General features: G+C 40.0%; 1 protein-coding gene across 4 annotated transcripts; it reads left to right on the forward strand.

The window, feature by feature from the left end:
* Positions 1–14: 14 nt before the first annotated feature.
* On the forward strand, positions 15–20531 carry LOC111150718 (TatD DNase domain containing 3). Of its 4 annotated transcripts, XM_022508272.1 has the most exons (11): positions 15–140; positions 1823–1855; positions 2756–2829; positions 3473–3557; positions 8242–8304; positions 9564–9673; positions 9838–9893; positions 11437–11549; positions 13857–13859; positions 16704–16802; positions 19391–20531. In XM_022508272.1, exons 1-11 carry the CDS (start codon positions 57–59, stop codon positions 19532–19534), a joined length of 864 nt encoding a protein of 287 aa, XP_022363980.1. In that variant the 5' UTR covers positions 15–56; the 3' UTR covers positions 19535–20531. The 4 variants fall into 4 exon arrangements, with proteins under 4 accessions (XP_022363980.1, XP_022363978.1, XP_022363979.1 ...); XM_022508270.1 differs by lacking the exon at positions 13857–13859 and having other exon boundaries at positions 16722–16802; XM_022508271.1 differs by lacking the exon at positions 13857–13859 and having other exon boundaries at positions 16725–16802.
* Positions 20532–21260: the final 729 nt, after the last annotated feature.

Below are 21260 nucleotides of genomic sequence, written 5' to 3' on the forward strand. Positions count from 1 at the left end.
GAAACAGTCCCCTGCAGCCGCAGCGTTCCGCCTGGGGCTCGGCGGGGGCGTGGACGATGGCCGCGGCGGTGGCGATGGGGGCGGTGGGCGTAGGGTTGGTGGACTGTCACTGCCACCTCTCCGCCCCGGACTTTGACAGCGTATGTAAGGGCGAGGCCCGGCCGGTGGGAGCGGGAGGCACCCCGGTCCTTTCCCTTCGGGTTGTTTTTGCTCTCCTGCCTTGGGACGCAGCGTCAAATCCTCCCGGGTCCCGTTCGTGGCCCTGAGCGACTTGCTCCTGTCTCTCTAATCTCAGGCTTTCCGGTTTTCTTCCCGGCGCTGCGGAGCGTGAAGCCCTCTATGTCTGCATGGCTTCTGTAAGCCCTTCCCGTTTACGAGACGGCGTCCCCCTACCTCCCCTTGGCCCAGCTGCTGACCCCACGGGCCTCGCAGCTTCGGGCGGGTCTGGCCGAGCGTCCCCTCCGCCCGGGCAGAATGTGCTTCCGACAGACACTTTCCGGCTCCGGTGGGGGGAGAGAAGCAGAGAGAACTCACCCAAAACCAAGAGTTGCACGGCGGTTTACCCGCATACTGGAAACAGAGGCTGATAGAAGGAAGGGCAGAGTCTCTAAGGGGGAAAGACCTCTCAAGAGGTGGGCACTTGAGCTGGAGCCGGAAAGGCAAAGAGCCGGCCAAGCAAGGAGGTGGTGTGCGGGGGGTGTAAAAAGCAAGCGGGTCGGATTTGACGTGTTCGAGCTACAGAAAGGCTCGCTGGGGGGTGGTGAGCTAGAGAGAGCCGCTGGAGTAAGACTGGAGGTTTGCAGGGGCTAGGTGAGGCAGGTCAGGAAGGACAATGTGGAGCCAGGAAAGGTGTTTGGGGTGGGTTGGTTGGCTGCTTGGTTTTAAGGGAGAGTGACAAGATCTGATTTCCATTGAATAACGCTTTGCTGGTGGAGAGTAAGTGTGGAAGTTAGAAAACCAGTTTGGAGGCTTTTGCTGTGTATAGACAGGAGATGACGGTGGTTGCAGAGGAGTTTGAGAAAAGCAGATGGATTCAGTGTGTGTTTTAGAGCTGGAATCTAGGGCACATGCTGAGGAATTGGATGTGTACAGGGAGCGAAAGACAGGACGTGAGGATGCTGTTCACTGAGAGGAGGGAAGACAAGGTGGGGAGGGCAGATAAAAGGAATAAGCTTGTAGAGGAGAGTTATGTTTGGCACATGTTGAAGCCTAATATCCACCCAAGTGGAAATGTCATATGGTCAGTTTTTTACCTGGCAGTCGTGGGTTCAGGAGAGAATTCTAGACTGGAGCTCAAAATTAGCATAACGATGATATCAAAACCTATGGATGAGATCACCTGAGGTGTGTACAGAGAGAGGAGAATAGGGTCCTGAAATCCGAGAGGTGGGAGCCAGCTGAGGAGCCTGAGAGTAGCAGCTAGTGGAGGGTAGAGTTTGCAGGAGAGCAGTATTGAAGAAGCCAAGAGCAGGAGATACTTCTAGGAAGGAAGGCATGGACAAGTGAGGAGTTCTTAATGTCTCTGAGGGGCGGAGTAAGACGAGGACAGGGTAAGACGAGGACAGGGTAAGACGAGGACAGGGAGGTGTTCTTTATATTTGACAATCACAGTTTCTGTTTTAGTTGAATAGGAACAGAAGCCAGATTTTACTAAGAGGAAGAGTTAACAAAAGGTGGGTCAGTGTAGCTCTTCACATCTATCACACTGTTCCTTGCCATTGTTGTCATTTTTTTTTTCCAGCCTCAACTACACTGATATATATAGCCATAGAGAAGTTACGTATTCATCTAAAATAATTGTGATTACTTGCACTTTTTTTAGGATCTGGATGATGTGTTGGAGAAAGCCAAGAAAGTAAGTCAGTATCTGTAGTTGCCCTTTGTTTTCCTATTAATTTCAAGCTAGAACAGCTTGAAATTTAGATACACTATGCCTATGTTGCTTTGTTAATAAGAAGTAGCATTAACTGTTTATTGTATGCCAGGCACTGAGCTATGCCCTTTCTGTACATGATCTCATTTAATGTTTCACAACATCCTTGTGAAGAAGCTACTATTTTATAGCCAACCATTACCCATTTGATAGAGGAGGAAACTCAGACCTAGAGATTAACTTATCCAAAGATACACTGTTAGTAAAGTAATACAGACAGAATAGTCTGAATCCAAAACCTGTTCCCACAGCTACCGTGCTTACCAGTTATACGGCACAGATTGGTCCATCTATCAGTTCTAAAATTAACATTATTCCAGAGATCTTGGAGAAATTTAAAACTTTTCTGAGACATTTTTATTTGTTTCAGGAAAGAATAACTAATTTTTAGAAGTTTTTATGAAATTCATTATAACTACCACTTTGTAGCTTTCTCTTAAAGTGATAGAAACAGTTGCCAGTACATTTTTACATACACAGCCATCATTCAATATGGCAACTTAATTAGGAGCATGGGCCCTGGCATTACTCAGGCATAATGATCTTGAGCCAAGTTATTTGACTTCATCCAAAATTTCTAATCAATATGATGGATTACAGCAGTGCCTACCTCATAAGGTTGTATAGATTAAAGGAGGTAATATTTTTATTTACTGAACATAGTGCTTGAAACATAGGAGGTACTCAGTGATAACCATCGTGATTATATTGATAGAGTATAAGTGAACAAGAATAACTAAAAGTACAGAAGACTTTAAATTTCTCTTCAGTTATGTTAGATGTATATTGTTTGAGACTCTGTTGTATTCATTTTTGTTTCAGGCCAATGTTATGGCTCTTGTGGTGGTTGCTGAACATTCGGGAGAATTTGAAAAGATTATGCAGCTTTCAGAAAGGTGCTACTTTTCATTAAGAATTTAAAGAGTTGGGGCGCCTGGGTGGCTCAGTGGGTTGAGCCTCTGCCTTCGGCTCAGGTCATGATCTCAGGGACCTGGGATCGGAGCCCCAGGTCGGGCTCTCTGCTCAGCGGGGAGACTGCTTCTCTCTCTTGCTCTGCCTGCTGCTCTGTCTACTTGTAATCTCTCTCTCTGTCAAATAAATAAATTTTAAAAATTGAAGGAAAAAAAAAAGAATTTACAGAGTTGCTGGGGCGCCTGGGTGGGTCAGTTGGTTGAGCGTCTGCCTTCGGAATGGGTCATGATCTCAGGGTCCTGGGATTGAGCCCTTCATTGGGCTCCCTGCTAGATGGAGAGTCTGCTTCTCTCTCTCTCTCTCCCTCTGCCCCTCCCCTTGCTTGTGCTCTCTCCCACAAATAGATAAATAAAATCTTAAAAAAAAAAAAAGAATTTAAAGAGTTGCTAATAAGGATGCAGTTATGATGTCATATTTGTACTATCAAAGGTCATCCAATTTTAAAGAGAATGAAAAGAAAAAACTCACATCAACATAGCCTTAAGAAACTCTTTCATACTTTTTCTTTAGGATAACATTGTCTACTAGTTCAATATTCCGCTTTCTTAATTTGTTCTACATTTTTAGGTATAAGGGATTTGTCGTGCCCTGCTTGGGTGTTCACCCTGTTCAAGGAGTTTCTCCAGGAGACCAAAGATGTGTCACATCAAAGGTAAAAGTCATGTAAAACAAAAAGCATAAAAAAAGATACCTTCATTCAGTAATGCTCCTCTTTCTGATTTATATTCTAAGGCAATAATCCAGAAGAAGGAAATGCTACCTTTCATAAAGGTGTTTGTTGCAGCATTATTTGTAGTAGAGAAAAAACAGAAACAGCCTAGAGGCTCAGAAATAAAGGAAAAATTAACTTGTAGAGTGTTAAATATATATGTATGTATGGAATGCATGCATGGAAGATGACAGCTATAGGGTTTGTTTTATGTAGCAATGAGGAAAGTGTTTTAAAATGTAAAAATATATTCTACAAGAGGGAAAAACACAGAAATGACATTAGCTGTGATGACTGGGTAGAATTATAAGCGACTTGCTTTCACGTGTCTTTACCATGTTGTCATATTGCTTTAGCCAAAAAGTAATAAAATATCCAGAAAAAGAAAGATACAAATTTATAGATGTAGTACCATAAAGGAACAGATGAGTTCGGTACATAGTATCTCCTTGAACGTTAAACTGTCTCTGAGGGAATGCTCTTGATCTATTAAACTGCTGTGCTGGGGCGCCCGGGTGGGTCAGTGGGTTAAAGCCTCTGCCTTCCGCTCAGGTCATGATCTTGGGGTCCTGGGATCGAGCCCCAATTGGGCTCTCTGCTCAGAGAGAACCTGTTTCCCTCTCTCTCTCTCTCTGCCTGCCTCTTTGCCTACTTGTGATCTCTCTCTCTGTCAAATAGATAAATAAAATCTTTAAAAAAAAAAAACTGCACTGCTTTTACACCATCTCTAAAAAAAAAAAAAAAATCCTTCCTACAAGATCTCACTGACTAACAGTAGCCAGTATGTCTCGTATTTCAGACTGGTCTCCTGACTCAGAATCAGGGAGATAGTTTCTTAAGTGCTTTATTACAAAATGAGATTGATAGCCCCCCATTTTGAAGAAGTAAAGACTTTTTGTTACCTATGAATAAATTAAAATACAAGGTCTTTCATTTTTTATAATAATGAATCTGTATTCCTACGTTAGGATACCCCAGGTAGCTCTATTTATTTCGAAACAAAATTGCTTTTAATTCACTTCAGATAATAATAAATACTTGTCCTATAGCTGGTGTGGTTCTCCTGGGATGATAAAATTAAATTGCCGAGAGATACAGTTCCCAAAATGTTGGAGATCATAGCAGGACAGGATTTCTTTCATTTATATAGAGATTTATATGAATAGGCATTCATTTAGTCAGTCAGTCAACAAGTGTTTTTACTGAGCACCTACTGCATTCCATGCACTGTTCTAAGCACTGTAGAATGAAATCCCTCTCATGGAAGCTAGATTCTAGCAGACAACCAACAATTAGATACATGAACAGGAAAACTAGGTAGCAATCAGTGCCTTAAGACAATAAAACAAGATCATGTGATAGGGATTGTGGATGCTGATTTTTGGATTGTATGTAGTCAAGGAAGGCCTCTCTGAGGTGGTGATATGAGAACTGCAGCCTGAATGCTCCAAGGAATTGGCCCTGCAGAGAGAGGGCTCAGAGTATTGTAAGCAAAGGAAAGAACCCAGCATGAAGGTCCTAAGGTAAGAACAAGCTTGATGTGGTCAAGAAACAGAAAGAGAGCTGATGTGACCGGAGAGAAGGAAAAGTCATGGTGGTGAGGTCAGAGGGACTGGGCAGGGAGCACTGTGTCTGGGGCTGTGCTGGAGTTCATTCATATATATATATATATATATATATATATATATATATTATATATAAAGATAATGTATATTTTATTTATATATATATTTACTTATATATAATATATATGTTTATTTATATATATATTATATATTTTTTATAATTTTTTTTTAAAGATTTTATTTATTTGAGAGAGAGAGCATGAGAGGAGAGAGGTCAGTGGGAGAAGCAGACTCCCTGCCAAGCAGGGAGCCCGATGTGGGTCTTGATCCTGGGTCTCCAGGATCATGATCTGAGCCAAAGGCAGTCACCCCACCAACTAAGCCATCCAGGTGCCCCAGGATTTATATTTTGAAGAGATCCCCTTGGGTATGGTATGAAGAACAAATCTTGAAGAGTGCCAAAAAAGGAAGACAGGAGGAGTGAGAAGACTATTGGAGTAGTTCCTAGGAGAGACGATGGCAGCCTGGACCAGAGTGCTAGCAGCACAGGCGAGGGGAAGTGGGTGGATTTGTCGTATTTTGGCATGAATGTAGAACTGACAGAACTATTTAACTTAAAAAGCTAATGAAATAGCAACAATAGATAGGTAATTCCAGATTCTTAAAGCAGGGATGAACTGAAAAAAATCTCAGGATAGCCCTCTGGAAAACACCAGAGGTAAGCAGTTATTTCTCTTTTATTCTTAGTGTGCTTGAAGTCTGTACCGTAGTATGGTTTTCTCATAATGATTAGACTATAAATCCCTAATATGTGGTACAAAGCTTGGTATGTAGTAAGTGTTAAGTAAATTCACTTGGTTCATAAAACTAAAGTTGCTGGGGCGCCTCGGTGTCTCATTCGGTTCCAGGTTGGACTCTTGATTTCTGCTCAGGTCGTGATCCCAGGGTCATGAGATCAAACCCCACATTGGGTTCTGCCCTGGGTGTGGAGCCTGCTTGGGATTCTCTCTCTCCCTTTGCCCCTCCTCTCTCTCTCTCTAATAAAATATCTAAAAATAAAGTTGCATCATACTAATCTTTCGGCATGTTCCTGAACTAATTCGTTCAATAAATACTACTACCAGGCAGAGCTTGGGCCCCAGAGCTATTTCAGGGAACCACAATTCACTGTGTGCGATCCTACTGCCCCCTGCAGGCAGGGCATGTGTTCTGCAGTTGTCTCCCATCCCTGCTTGGCTCACTTCACTCATTTGTGTTACGCACCCCTCACCCTGTTTTCAAGACTGTGAAGACTAAACATTTTATTTAATAAAAAAGCTATTGTAATTATTTAAAATCATTCAGAATAAATCTTACAAATGGTAGTAGTCCCAGTCATTGGGTGTAGAGGTATAGGATCTTTAAAAACTCCGTAATAGGGGTGCCTGGGTGGCTCAGTGAGTTGAGCCTCTGCCTTCTGCTCTGGTCATGGTCTCAGGGTCAGGGTGGGGGTGGTCAAGCTCCATGTCGAGCCCCGTGGCAGGCTCTCTGCTCGGCGGGGAGCCTGCTTACCCCCCTCTCTGCCTGCCTCTCTGCCTACTTGTGATCTCTCTCTCTCTGTCAAATAAATGGATAAAATCCTTTAAAAAAATACATAATAGAACCATTAGCTTGTAAAGAACTGGAGAATATCATTCAAGAGGTGGGAAAAGAAATGAAGTCAGAAATAGACCTATGAATGTCTTTATAAAACTATTTATTGAAATAAAATGGTAGAGACCATACACACTCAAATACACACATATAAAATTAGTAATATGAATTATATTAATTTCTATTTCCTATCCTTGACTTGCCAGAAACTTTCAGATTATTTCATGAGTGTTGGAACAGTCTCATTGTAAATTTGTTTTGCTTTTTTCACAATAATAGATATTCCAAGAAGCATTTTCCCCCTTTATCTGGTCTTCATCCAAATGTACACTTTCTTTCTAAGACTTTCCAAGTATCGACCATTTCCTGGGTAATCTCCAATTTCTCCAGCCCCTCTGAACTTCAGAGACAGAGCAGTTTGGATATTTGATTGGAAAAGCTTTGGCTGGCGACATTTAACCTCCTCGGCTGTTGGTAGACACCTTCTCTGGTCTCTAGGTCTCTAGGGTCTCTGGTCTCTTAGCTCCTCATGACAGTGTTAAATCCTCTTTATCGAGTCTACTAGAATGTATTTCTAAGGCCATGATCTACTCTGTCTCTCATGTTTTCTGTCTCCAGAGGTATAATTGTAGAATCTCCTCCTGCACCTCTTTTCTTATTGCTCCTTTGTTCTAATTAGCCTCAGTAGAAGTTCTTTGCAATTTACATATCCTGAGACTAAAACCCTCAAAGTAGTTTGAAAAATATCTAGAAGCAAGTTTTCCATATATTTGTCTTTCCCTTGTCTTACAAGGGAACTCTCACAGAGTAAATTCTCTTTAAATGGAAATAGTAATATGGAAACTAACGGTACTTTGTTACTTGAATAATTGACAAGCATATGTGTGATAATTAGTGTTTAGACTGTTGAACCTTTAGAACAAAAATAGGCTAAGCAGGATTATAAACACAAAAGAAATCAGTGAAAATAGTACAAAGGATGTATGGGATTGTTCTTATTAAAAAACTCAAAAACCATTAGTATCCTGAGAGGAGGACATAACACAGCCCACTCCCCAGGAACTCAATTACAAAGGTGACTACCAAAGATGGCTTTCTTCTGTCTTGGTCAGCTATTGCAGGAGGAAATCCAAATCAGTCCTAAATGTCAGGAAATTCTTCCTAAATGTTAGGAAGTGTTTAAGTGAGACTTTTCATTGAAAGTCATGTTCTTGTGACCTGACTGGGTGTGGGATGTTTCTACTCAAATTTCCAAATAGTAGTGCTCACCATTCTAGAAGGATGACTATGGCTACCTCTTGAACTGGTTAAAGGTATTGAATGTATGTAAAGGACCCAATATAGTATAGTGCCTGGCATATAAAAGATGTTTTCTAAAGTATCAGTTCCCTTACCCTTCTATTTAAACAAATTTCCTTTTTTTCTCCTAGGATTTGGATGTAGCTTTGCCTATTATGGAGAATTATAAAGATCAGTTGTTGGCAATTGGAGAGGTAACACCAAATAGCTAATCAAAGGACTTCTAATCTAGACTTTCATGCGATACCTGGATATAATCTTTAGTTCGCTGTTGGTGATTATAACTGACTTAGATAATTATACTCCCTTCATCTAGCTGGATAATAATTTGTCAGTTCTTTCTCAATAAGCAAAAGAGCCTGAGGTAAGACAGTAGAAAGCCCACTATAGACTTATATTAATGAAAAGAAAACTACTTTATTAGCATTTCTGTGTACTTTGTTCTTCCCCCCCCCCCTTTTCTTAAATACAGGCATCATCTCTATATTTACTTAAAAGAGTATATACAAACATTCTTTAAATATACTAGATTTTGTTGGGGTGCCTGGCTGGCTTAGTTGGTGGAGCATGTGACTCTTGATCTCAGGGTCATAAGTTCCAGCCCCACAGTGGACATAGAACTTACTTAATAAATAAATAAAATATTTTTTTAATTTAAAAATAGTCTAGAGTTTGTAATTAAAGAACATTTTTTATTAAATAATTTACAATCAGGAAGCATTTTTATCACTTGGTAATAAACGCCACTTCTAATCAAAGACAAAAGATAAAAGTAACACTTAAATTTAGAATGTAGACTATAGGGGCACCTGGGTGACTCAGTGGGTTAAGCCTCTGCCTTAGGTTCAGGTCATGATCTCAGGGTCCTAGGGTCGAGCCCCGCATCGGGCTCTCTGCTCAGCGGGGAGCCTGCTTCCCCCCTCTCTCTGCCTGTCTCTCTGCCTACTTGTGATCTCTGTCAAATAAATAAATCTTATTTTTAAAAGATAGAATATAGACTATAGCAGTCTATGACAAAATAGTATCAAGAGAAACAGTCATTTATAATCTTCACTGTCTAATGTAGTAACCACATACAGCACTTGAAATGCGGCTGGTCAAAATTGAGATATGTATAAATACAAAACACACAGGATTTCAAAGTCTTAGTACCCCCCCAAAAAAAGTAAAATAATGCAATTATTTTTTAATATTGATTTTGTGTTGAAATAATAATATTATATAATAATAATGATGTTTTGGATATATGGACTAAATAAAGTATATCATTAAAATTAATTTCACCTGATTTTTGTTAGTATTTTTAATGTGGCTACTAGAAAATGTCAAGTTATGTATGTGGCTTGCATGTATGGCTTCCATCGTATTTCTCTTGGACAGCACTGCTCCATAGTCTGTCTTTTGAATTCATTAAATCATAAACATGTAAATCTGTTTTATTTTTCTATTACAGGTGGGACTAGATTTCTCCCCCAGATTTGCTGGCACCGATGAGCAGAAGGAAGAACAACGACAAGTCCTAATCCGACAGGTCCAGTTAGCCAAAAGATTAAATTTGCCTTTGTAGGTTAATTAATCATCTTTCTATATTCATAGCGATAGAGAAAATTGAATAATGATTCTCCTGAGATGGAGCTCTGTATTTCTTATTCTCTGAATTACTTGAATAGAACAAAAATAACACTTTCAGATTAAGTACCTAAAAGGAATTTTTTGTTGTTAAACAGAAATGTTCACTCACGCTCTGCTGGAAGACCCACCATCAGCCTCTTAAATGAGCAAGGTACTTAGTTTCCTGAGAGAAGTGTGCCTAGTATTTACGTTTGACAGTTCCAGTCCATATTCTCATAGAATAAGCCGTGTTTTAATTTGATTTCTTAAAAGGAAGGGAAGGGAGTGGGATAAGGGCGGAGGTGGAAATGAACTAAGGTGATTCTGCAAGTCAGCCTACTTTCAAGTGTGATTATGACATTTAGAAGGCCAACGTAGAGCAAACGAAACATTGGGTCAAGTAGTTTATATTCCTTCATTTAAAAATTAACAGCCCTAATTTTTTAATCAGCTTAAGCAACTGATTAATGAGAGATGAAAAACACAAAGCAAAGATGGGTTTACCGTGTCTGGCGTGTTTCCTGGCTGCTGCCTCAGAAAATGGTATTATAAAGGTCGTGGCCATCATACCTGAAATGCACTGTCGTCTTCACCAGTTGCTCCTGAAGTAAAAATACATCTTACAGCATTACTTTTCAGACTTTTTAAAGTACCATCCACAGTAAGAAATACACTTAAGTGCTTTTTTGGTACTAAGCCTTTATTTTGACATGCAGTATGTACATATACAGAAAACTGACCAAAGTTTAAGGAGCAGTGCATCTCTATGTATGTGCAGATAGATAGGTGTATATAAACATGTGCACATACATACACACAGTAACACACATACATATAAGCATATGCTGCTCAGTTACAACCCACTAAATCAATTCCATAATTCAGTTAAGATTGTAACTCACTGATGATCATGCCTACTATTTGAAAAAAACAGCACCAAATAGTAAAGTAAATGTCATTGCCTGCAACTAGAAAGCACGGTATTTCTCAGTGCTGAGAATCACTGGAATTACTAAGAGCATGATTTTTATGCAGGCTGAAAAGCCATCCTTTAAGAGCTGGAAGTGATTTGGTGAAGCCTGTCCTGACTATTGAGTCTCTGAGTCACTGACCTCCCTGTTTCTTCTTTGACTAGCATTCTTGTTAAGGATAATTTCACTGCTTAGAAACCTAGTAGGAACAATAATTTGACAGTTTACAAACTTCTAGAAAAGGTTTGATGGTATAAGAAGTGTAAATATTTGTTTAAAAATTTTTATTTTTTTTTAAATGTAGCCTCCATGTCCAGGGTGGGAGCCCAACGTGGGGCTTGAACTCCTAACCCTGAAATCAAGACCTGGACGCTTAACTGAGCCACTCAGGGGGCCCTTAAAAAATTGTATTTCAGTTTTATTCTGAAGATTTAAAATGTCCTGTGTTTTTTATTTTACTGTCTGAATACTGTACATTTACCCTTTAGAAATCATATAGGGGCACCTGGTTGGAAGAGCATGCAACTCTTCATCTCAGGGTTTTGAGTTCAAGTTCTATATGCGGTGTAGAGATTACTTAAATAAATTAAAAAAAAAAAAAGGAAACCATAGAACCTCATCTTTATATTGTAGTGACCAACATTTACTCAAAATTTATAATCTGTGTTGCCCAATTTGATTAGTGGGAAAACTTCTTGTTAAGGAAATGAAAGGAAACTCTAAATTATCTTGAATCTTTAACAGGTGCTGACAAAGTGCTCCTGCACGCATTTGATGGTCGGCCTTCTGTAGCGATGGAAGGAGTTAAAGCTGGGTACTTCTTCTCAATTCCTCCTTCTATAATAAGAAGCGGACAGGTAAGTTCCATAACTAAGCCTCATTTTATGCTTTGTGAAATACCCTTTAAAACATGAGCTTTTATTACACACTTGTAATACTATTCTAGTTACATTACAAAAATTAATCATTGGTTCCTGCCTCATACTTATATGAAAAGTAGCTCAAAAATGAGTAAAAGAGCTAAACCTAAGAGAGCTGAAATTTATAAAACTATTAGAAGGAACCAAATTGAAATCTTTGTAACCTTGGAATAGGCAGTGGTTTCTTAAATATGACACCAAAAGCACAAGCAACCAAAGAAAAAAATAGGTAAATTGGACATCGTCAAAATTGAAAACTTCCACAATAAAACAATTTTTGAACTTTTATGTTTCAAAAGACACTATCAAGAAAGTGAAAAGATAACCCACAGAATGAGAAAAGATATTTGCAAATTATATCTGATAAGGGTCTAGTATCTAGAGTATATAGAATACCATTACAACTCACCAACTAAAAAGACAAATAATCTGGGGCACTGGGTCCTCACTTGGTTAAGTGTCCAACTCATGGTTTGAGCTCAGGTCGTGATCTCAGGGTTCTGGGATTGAACCCTGCGTCAGGCTCCGTGCTTAGTTGGGCATCTGCTTTGAGATTCTCCCTCTCCTTCTTCCTCTGCCCCTTCCCACTCACACTGTCTCTCTCATTTCCAAATAAATAAATAAATCTTTAAAAAAAAAAAGTTGGATTTTGTCAAAATTTTTTTTTCTTTTTAAAGAAACTCTTTATTTCTATCAACCTTATTTCCATTTAATGTTTATCACATGTTTGTTCTCCCTCTACTGAGCTGATCATACTGGTTTTCTTTTCTTGGCCTGTAAATTGTATTGATTGGTTTTCCAGTGTTGAACTAACCTGGTATTCCTTGGCTCAATTCTCCTTGGTCATGATCCAGGCACATCTCAGTGCTGTTGCAGGTCCCATTCCAGACCTCTGCAATAAAGCATATGTCATAGTAAAGCAAGTCAGGTGAATTTTTTGGTTTCCCAGCACATGTAAAAGTTATGTGAACACTATGCTGTAGCCGTTAAGTGTGCAGTAGCACTGTGTCCAAAAAAAAAAAAAAAAAAAATGTACTTACCTTAATTTATAAGTATTTTATTGTGGGACACCTGGGTGGCTCAGTGAGTTAAGTGTCGAGCTCTTGGTTTGAACTCAGGTCATGGTCTTGCAGTCATGGGGTCCAGCCCTGTGTCCAGCTCCTTGTTCAGTGAAGAGTCTGCTTCAGACTCTACCCTCTACCCTTCCCTGCTGGTTGCTTGCTGGCTCGCTCGCTCTCTCAAATAAATAAGTAAAATTTTAAAAATAAATAAATAAACAAGAATATTTTATTGTTGAAAAAATGCTAGCCATCATCTGAGCTTTCAGTGAGTCATCATCTCCTTGCTGGTGGAGGGCTTCCCTCGGTGCTGGTGGCTGCGGAGTGACTAGGGTGACGGTTGCTGAAGGCTGGCGGGGCTGTGGCAATTTCCTAAAATAAGACAACAGTGAAGTTTGCTGCATCCATTAGTCCTTCCTTTCACGAGTGATTTTTCTGTAGCCTGTGTTGCTCTTTGGTAGCGTTTTGCCCACAGGAGAACTTCTTTCAGAATTGCAGTCAGTCCACTGAAACCCTGCCCACTTCTTTGTCAATTAAATACATGTAATATTCTAAATCTTTTGCTGTTGTTTCAACAATTGTCACAGCGTCTTCACCAGGAATAGATTCCATCCCAAGAAACTACTTTCTTGTCTCACCCCTAAGAAGCAACTTTTATAATTCATTCATTCAAGTTTTACCGTGAAATTGCAATAGTTAATTCTCGTCTTCAGGCTCCACTTCTGATTGCGGTGCTCTGACTGTTCCCCTCTGAAGTCTTGAACCCCTAAGTTGTTTATGAGGGTTGAAATCAATTTCTTCCAAACTTGTGTTAATGTTGATATTTGGACCTCTTCCTCTGACTTACAAATGTTCCTAATGACATGTAGAATGGTGAATCCTTTCCAGAAGGTTTTCAAAACTTGCAAGTCAGAGTTATTCCCTGATCCACACACTGCAGAATGGATGTTGTGTGAGCAGGCATGGAAACAACACTGCTCTCCGTGCACACCTCCGTCAGAGCCCTCGGGCGACCAGGTGCATTATCAATGAGCAGTAATATTTTGGAAGGAAACCTCTTGTCTCAACAGTGGACTTAATTTTTGTTAAATCATGTCATAAGCAGATGTGCCTGCACGCAAGCTTTGTTGTTCCATTCATAGAGCACAAGCAGAATAGATTTAGCAGGGGCGCCTGGGTGGCTCAGTTGGTTAAGCCTCTGCCTTCAGCTCAGGTCATGATCCTGGAATCCCAGGATCGAGTCCCAGATCAGCCTCCCAGCTCCATGGGGAGTCTGCTTCTCCCTCGGACCTTCTCCCCTCTCATGCGCTTTCTCTCTCTCTCTCTCTCAAATAAATAAATAAAATCTTAAAAAAAAAAAAAAAGAATAAGTTTAGCACTATTCCTAAGAGTCCTAGGGTTTTTGGAATGGTAAACACTGGCTTCAACTTAAAGTCAACCAGCTGCGTTAGCTCCTAATGAGAGTCAGTCTGTCCTTTAAAGTTTTGAAGGCAGGCATAGACTTTTTCTCTCTAGGCAGGAAAGCCCTAGACGGCATCTTCTTCCAACAGAAGACTATCTACGTCGAAAATCTACTGTTTAGCTGCCTTCATGAATCCTCTTAGCTAGATCTTCTGGGTAACGCTGCAGCTTCTCCATCAGCACCTGCTGCTTCTCATTGCACCTTGATGTTATGGAGACGACTTCTTTCTGGAAACCTCATGCACCAACCTCTGCTAGCATCAAGCTCTTCTGCAGCTTCCTGCCCTCTCTCAGCCCGCATAGAATTGAAGGGCCTTGCTCTGAATGGGGCTTCGGCTTAAGGGAAGGCTGTGGCTGGTTTAATCTTCTATCCAGATCACTCAGACTTTCTCCATATCAGTAATAAGGCTGTTTCGCTTTATCATTTGTGTGTTCCCTCGAGCGCCACTTTTAATTTCCTTCAAGAACATCTTCACATTCACAACTCCGTGAACAAGCCTAAAAGGTCTCACTTTCAGCCTATCTTGGCTCTTATCACCGGGCTTAATCATTTCTAACTTTTGATTAAAATGAGAAATGTGTGACTCTTCCTTTCCCTTGAACACTTAAAGGCCACTGTAGTGTTTTTAGTTGGCCTAATTTCAGTATTGTATGTCTCAGGAAAAAGGCCCAGGGAGAGGGAGAGAGACACAGAATGGCTGGTGAGTGGAGCGATCAGAACACACAAGACTTATCAATTAAACTTACCATCTTGGGGTGCCTGGGGGGCTCAGTTGAGCACCTGCTTTTGGCTCAGGTCATGGTCCCAGGGCCCTGGGATGGAGCCCTGCATCGGGCTTTCTGCTCAGTGGGGAGTCTACTTTTCCCTCTTTCTCTGCTGCTCCCCATTTGTGCTCTCTCGCTCTGTCAAATAAATAAATAAAAATTTTTTTTTAAGATTTTATTTATTTGAGAATGAGAGAGAGAAAGAGAGAGAGAGCATGAGAAGGGGGAGGGTCAGAGGGAGAAGCAGACTGTCTGCCAAGCAGGGAGCCTGATGTGAGACTCAATCCTGGGACTCCAGGATCATGACCTGAGCCGAAGGCAGTCGCTTAACCAACTGAGCCACCCAGGCGCCCCTAAATAAATAAAATCTTTAAAAAAATAAAAATAAAAAATAAACGTACCTTCTCATATGGGCACAGTTCATGGTTCTGCAGAACAATCACAATAGCAACATCAAAGATCACTGATCACAAACGAGCGTAACAAATATAATGACAATGAAAATGTTTAAAATATTGCAAGAATTACCAAAACGTGATGCAGAGACACGAAATGAGAAAATGCTGTTGGAAAAATGGCACCAATAGACCTGCAGGGTCGCCACAAACCTTCGATTTATTAAAAAACAAACAAAAAAACCCTCACTATCTGTGAAACACAATAAAACAAGGTATGCCTGCATATTATGCTTTTTATAGCTTCATTTTATAGTTTATGGTAGAACTTTATTTATTTAAAATCTTGTTTTCTCATATAAAGCTTTACTGCTGTAGTTGCATTAGCACTAACCTTGTAGTTGCAGTCCACGGATTTTGATAGTTGCTGTATTTTCACCTTCTTTCAGTTTGGAATATTTCTTAATTTACCTTGTGACTTCCTCTTTGGCCATATCAGTTATTTCAAAGTGTGTTACTCAATTTCCAAATACTTAGGAAAATGTTGGATATCTGCTTGTGTCTCCAAGTATGCATCTACCTTATCTTTAAAGTGATTGCATAATACTTCACAATATGGATGTACCATAATTTATTTAATCATTACCTTAAGTAAAATTTAGGTCATTTCTAGTTTTTCACTGTTAAAAACAGTGTTTTAGTACTTAGCCATAAAAAAGAATGAAATCCTGCCATTTCAACAAAATGGATAGACCAAGAGGATATTATGCTAAATGAAATAAATCAGACAGAAAAAGACCAATACCATATGATTTTACTTTTATGTGGAATCTAAAAAAACGAAACAAATGAACAAAGAAAACCAAACAGACTCATAAGGGAACAAACTGGTGGTTGCCAGAAGAAAGGGGGTGGGGAGATGGGCAAAATATGTGAAGGGGGTTAAGAGGTACAAACTTTCAGTTACAAAATAAGTCATGGTGTTGAAAAGTACAGCATAGAGAATATAGTCAGTAGTATTGTGATCCTCTTGTATGGAGACCAATGGTAACTACATTTTTTTTTTTTTTAAGATTTTATTTATTTGACAGAGGGAGAGATCACAAGTAGGCAGAGAGGCAGGCAGAGAGAGGAGGGAAGCAGGCTCCCCGCTGAGCAGAGAGCCTGATGCAGGGCTCGATCCCAAGACCGTGCGATCATGACCTGAACCGAAGGCAGAGGCTTAACCCACTGAGCCACCCAGGCACCCCAGTAACGACATTTATTGTGGTAACATTTAGTAACAGTTGAAAATTTTAGTAATTAATTGAATATGAAAGCATGAATTTTAGGTTCCTGCCAAGTAGAATGCATTGGTATATGGGTTTAATGCTTTTTTTAAAAATTTTTGTCTCATGTTTTAAACTGACTAGCTTTCTCTTTTCTCTAAGAAGCAAAAACTTGTGAAACAGTTGCCTTTAACTTCAATTTGTTTAGAAACAGATTCACCTGCACTAGGACCAGAAAAACAGGTAAGTGATTATCTAATTCCTACATTATTTAGATTGTCTTTCTTTTGAGTTATTTTCACCTTAGCTGTGTTTCTCATTATGGTATAAATACAATGGAATCCTTTTTTTTTTTTCCAAGATTTTATTTATGTATTTGAAAGAGAGAGAGTGAATGAGAGGGAGAGAGAATCCCACACTGAGCAGACTCCACACTGAGCGCAGCCTGACACAGGGCTTGATCCCACGACCACAAGATCATGATCTGAGCCGAAACAAACTGAACCACGCAGGCGCCCCCACTGGAATCCTATTTTAATGCTTGGTTGAGAGGTTTTATTAATTGTATAGCTGTTGTGCTCCAGCAGATACTCTTAGATATTGGCCAATGTTAACTTACATAATAATCAGAGCCAGACCAGTATAGTAAAAAAGGCTCAGTTTCTCTGCTACCCACTAGGTGTGTGACTTTGGGCAAGTTACTTAATCTCTTTGAAACTGTTTCCTCTGGGTGCCTGGCTGGCTCAGCTGGTTAAGTGCCTCAGGTCATGATCCCAGAGTACCCGGATAGATCCCTGCTGCGGGAGGGGGAGTCTGCTTCTCCCTTTCCCTCTGCTCCTCTCCCTGCTGGTACTCTCTCTCTCATTCACTCTCCCTCTCAGATAAATAAATAAACTTTTTAAGAAAAACCCATTTACTCTACAAAATGTAGAGCAAAGATCACATCAGTAAATCCATGACTGTATCAACATTTATACTGAAAGAAACAGAGCTTCATTATAGCATGCCAATTAAAAGAAGGAAAATAAACATTTCTTGAGCATCTTCTATCTACCAGGCACTGATAGACATTTCATATACGTTATTTCACTTAATCCACACTGTAATATTCTAATGTTATTAGTGTCATTTACATTGTATAGTAAATATATAAGATGAGTTTTTATGTTATTTACATCTCTTTAAATGATAATTGACTAAACAAAAACAGTTTAATAGTATACTGTTGGCTTTACAATATATACGAAAATAAAATGCATGAAAGCAATAGCATAAGGGCTGAAAAGGGAAAAATGGAAGTTACCTGTTGGAAGATTTTTATACTATATGTGAAGGGATATGATATCACTTAAAGACAGACTTTATTTAATTAAAGATCTACACGAAAAATCCTAAAGCAAGCACTAAAACAACATTTTCTTTTTTTTTTTTTTTTTAAGATTTTTATTTATTTGACAGAGAGAGGGAGAGCACACAAGCAGGGGGAGCAGCAGGCAGAGGGAGAGAAAGAAGGAGGCTCCCCGCTGAGCAGGGAGCCTGACGTAGGACCTAGGACCCCGAGATCATGACCTGAGCCAAAGGCAGATGCTTAACCATCCTTCCACCCTTTTTAATATTTATATGTGCACATATATATTTTTCATAAAAATAGAATTCACTTGAACACATTTCATGACTTGCTTTTACGTGATAAATATCTGTATAGGTCAATAAATATACTTCTCCTTATCATGTTAAATAACTGAATATTCCAGTGTGTGAACAGTCCATAATATGTGTAACTTGCTATTGTCATTTACGTTGTTTCCAATATAGTTTCATAAACAATATGATGAACGTCCCGGAGCAAAAATCTTGGTGCACATTTTTCCTTGTTTTTTTTTAGGCAAATTATCAAGGTCAATTTTTTTAAACTTTAACAGTTCTCTTATTCCTCTGAACATTATCATCCTGAGTAGAAAAAAAAAATGAAATTCATAAAATCTAAATACTACTGATGATAGATACACCACTATTTTGTAACCATTAAAAAAGGAAAAAGCACGGCCAGTGACGCTATGACATGCCATTGCACGTAAGTAAAACATCCATCAATTACAGAGATGTTAAATGGGAGGAAATGCATCTTAGACTTAGTGAAATACCATAATACATAATCTATTTAGTCTTCCAGACACACCGTAGCAATTCTTTTTTTTTTTTTTTTTTTAAGATTTTACTTATTTATTTGACAGAGATCACAAGCAGGCAGAGAGGCAGGCAGAGAGAGAGGAGGAAGCAGGCTCTCCTCGGAGCAGAGAGCCCGATGTGGGGCTCAATCCCAGGACCCTGGGATCATGACCTGAGCCGAAGGCAGAGGCTTTAACCTACTGAGCCACCCAGGCGCTCCACACCATAGCAATTCTTGAATCCAACTGTAATATAACCTGTGAGGTGAAGAGGCCCAGCCGTAGAGCAGTGACCTTTACAAGGAGTCACTTTGGCAACAGACTAAGCACAGTTAATCCATCTGGCGGGGCAGGTCACCAAGTGTTCACCACCTACACGCTGCTTTGTCTCCTAGGCACCGGGACCTCAATGGTAATACCCAGGGCTCTTTCCAAGAGCAACACCGACTACCGTCAGCGTTGTACAGGCCAGCCTTGCGGCTGTAGCTTTTAAGCTTAAGTTCATGGCCTTCTCCCCAGGCTTGCCTCCTTGCCTCTCCTCACCTGCCTGTTAAGAAGAAGAGCTCATTGGTTTTTACCAACTCACTGTGTTCTATCAGTGGTCTCCAAGATTTCTACCTTGAGTGTCATGTCTGATACACTTTCTGTTTTATTCTGTTTCAGGTACGAAATGAACCCCAAAACATTTCCATTTCGGCAGAATATATTGCCCAGGTAAAGGGGATCCCTGTAGAAGAAGTTATAGAGGTGACAACACAGAATGCATTGAGACTGTTTCCCAGGCTTCAGCACCTGCTCCTGAAGTAGCTTCAAAACCAAATGCCACAGGGGAAGCATTTGAGAGCAAGAAACGTTCTGATTAAGTCTGAACTGAAGAAGCCATTATGTAACGATATAGAAGATTATCACTTTAGAGAAATATTTCTAAAAACCGGGCTTGGATCCTGAAACCCTGGATTCTAAGTCTGTCTTGTGCTTCCTTATAATTATTGGAGTCCTAGCAGGAGATTGGGAAACACCTCTGCTTCTTACCGTACCCCATTAAGTAGAACCACCATATGACCTGAAACCATTTCTTCTGGCAAGGGAGGCTCCCCAGGTAAGACAAGAGCACTGCTGGCACCACTAACGTTTGATCCTTCGCCACCACAGGATTTATCTTGCAGAAGGAGATCATCTCGTTTCTTACACTGTCAGAGATCTCTTTTCTGGATTTGTAACATTGAATTGTTAGTACTTTGAATTACTTCTTTTTAAGAGAAAAATGTATACGTTTTTATATTGGTGGTAGATTCTGACGAGGCCAGTGGTATGTGCAATCACCATTAAATGCCAAGCCCCAAAGTTTAGGTAATAAACTGAGTTTAAGTTCCAGTCTGAATATTGTCACATGTTTAAAACGTACATAGCTTTATGAAAATGTGTCTATTTTTGCATATAGTGATATTTTATATTTTCAAGTTTTAAAAATCTTGGCTGCAAAGAGTCCCATGAATGGATGGTGGGTACGGTAGCACAACAGTGTGAATACAGGTAACGCCACTAACCCACACACCCGGAAGTTATTAAAGTGGTATTTTATTATGTGTATTTTACCACAGTTTTAAAAAATCTTATATGCAGTTTACTCGGTGTTGTGACCCATACCAAAGCCTGGGTATTTCGTTTTACTAAATTACACAAGCAGCAAATACTGAGAAAAGTACCTATCATAGAAAAAAGTTAACTTCCTAAAAAGCTAAGTGACTTTACATAATCATTAATATTTTGAAATTAATTTATTTATAGAGGACTCAAAACTAGTTCTAGGGCAGGGGCGCCTGGGTGGCTCAGTGGGTTAAAGCCTCTGCCTTCGGCTCAGGTCATCATCCCAGGGTCCTGGGATCAAGCCCCACATCGGGCTCCCTGCTCTGTGGGGAGCCTGCTTCCTCCTCTCTCTCTGCCTGCCTCTCTGCCTACTTGTGATCTCTCTCTGTCAAATAAATAAATAAAATCTTAAAAAAAAAAATCTTATTTAAAAAAAAAACTAGGTCTAGGGTAGACTGTCCAAACCAAACTAGACTAAGAAAGAGAAGAGGGGCGCTTGGCCACCCGTCAGCATTATGAGAGATGAACTTCCTAATGCAGTGGGAGGTTCTATTACAATCAGACTTCTGATTCTCTCTTTCAGCTCTGTATTTCTTCTGCCAATTTCCTGCCCTTTCTGCCCACACTCCCTTTGTCAGACTTTCACCTCTAAATCTTTTAAGATCCATGTGAATGACTTCCCCTGGCCTCATCACCCCAGCCAGACGCGATTCTTGCCGTCTAAACTGCGCAGCCACGTTCTCCATTTCCTCATCAGCTTATTCGTTTCATCGATCACACAGCTGTGGAGCCTCTCCAGTGGGTTTCCCACTAATCTAGGTCCATAAGCCTACAGAGAGGAATAAGACATGGTCCCTGCCTTCAGTTCAAAATGTAATAAAGGGGACAAATAATCCCAAAGCAATGTGAGAAGTACTATAATAAAGGAGGAATGAGGTTCTACAAA

This window comes from Enhydra lutris, unplaced genomic scaffold (assembly GCF_002288905.1).
Source record: "Enhydra lutris kenyoni isolate GAN:26980312 unplaced genomic scaffold, ASM228890v2 scaffoldscaffold24, whole genome shotgun sequence".
In the NCBI taxonomy this organism is placed as follows: domain Eukaryota; kingdom Metazoa; phylum Chordata; class Mammalia; order Carnivora; family Mustelidae; genus Enhydra; species Enhydra lutris.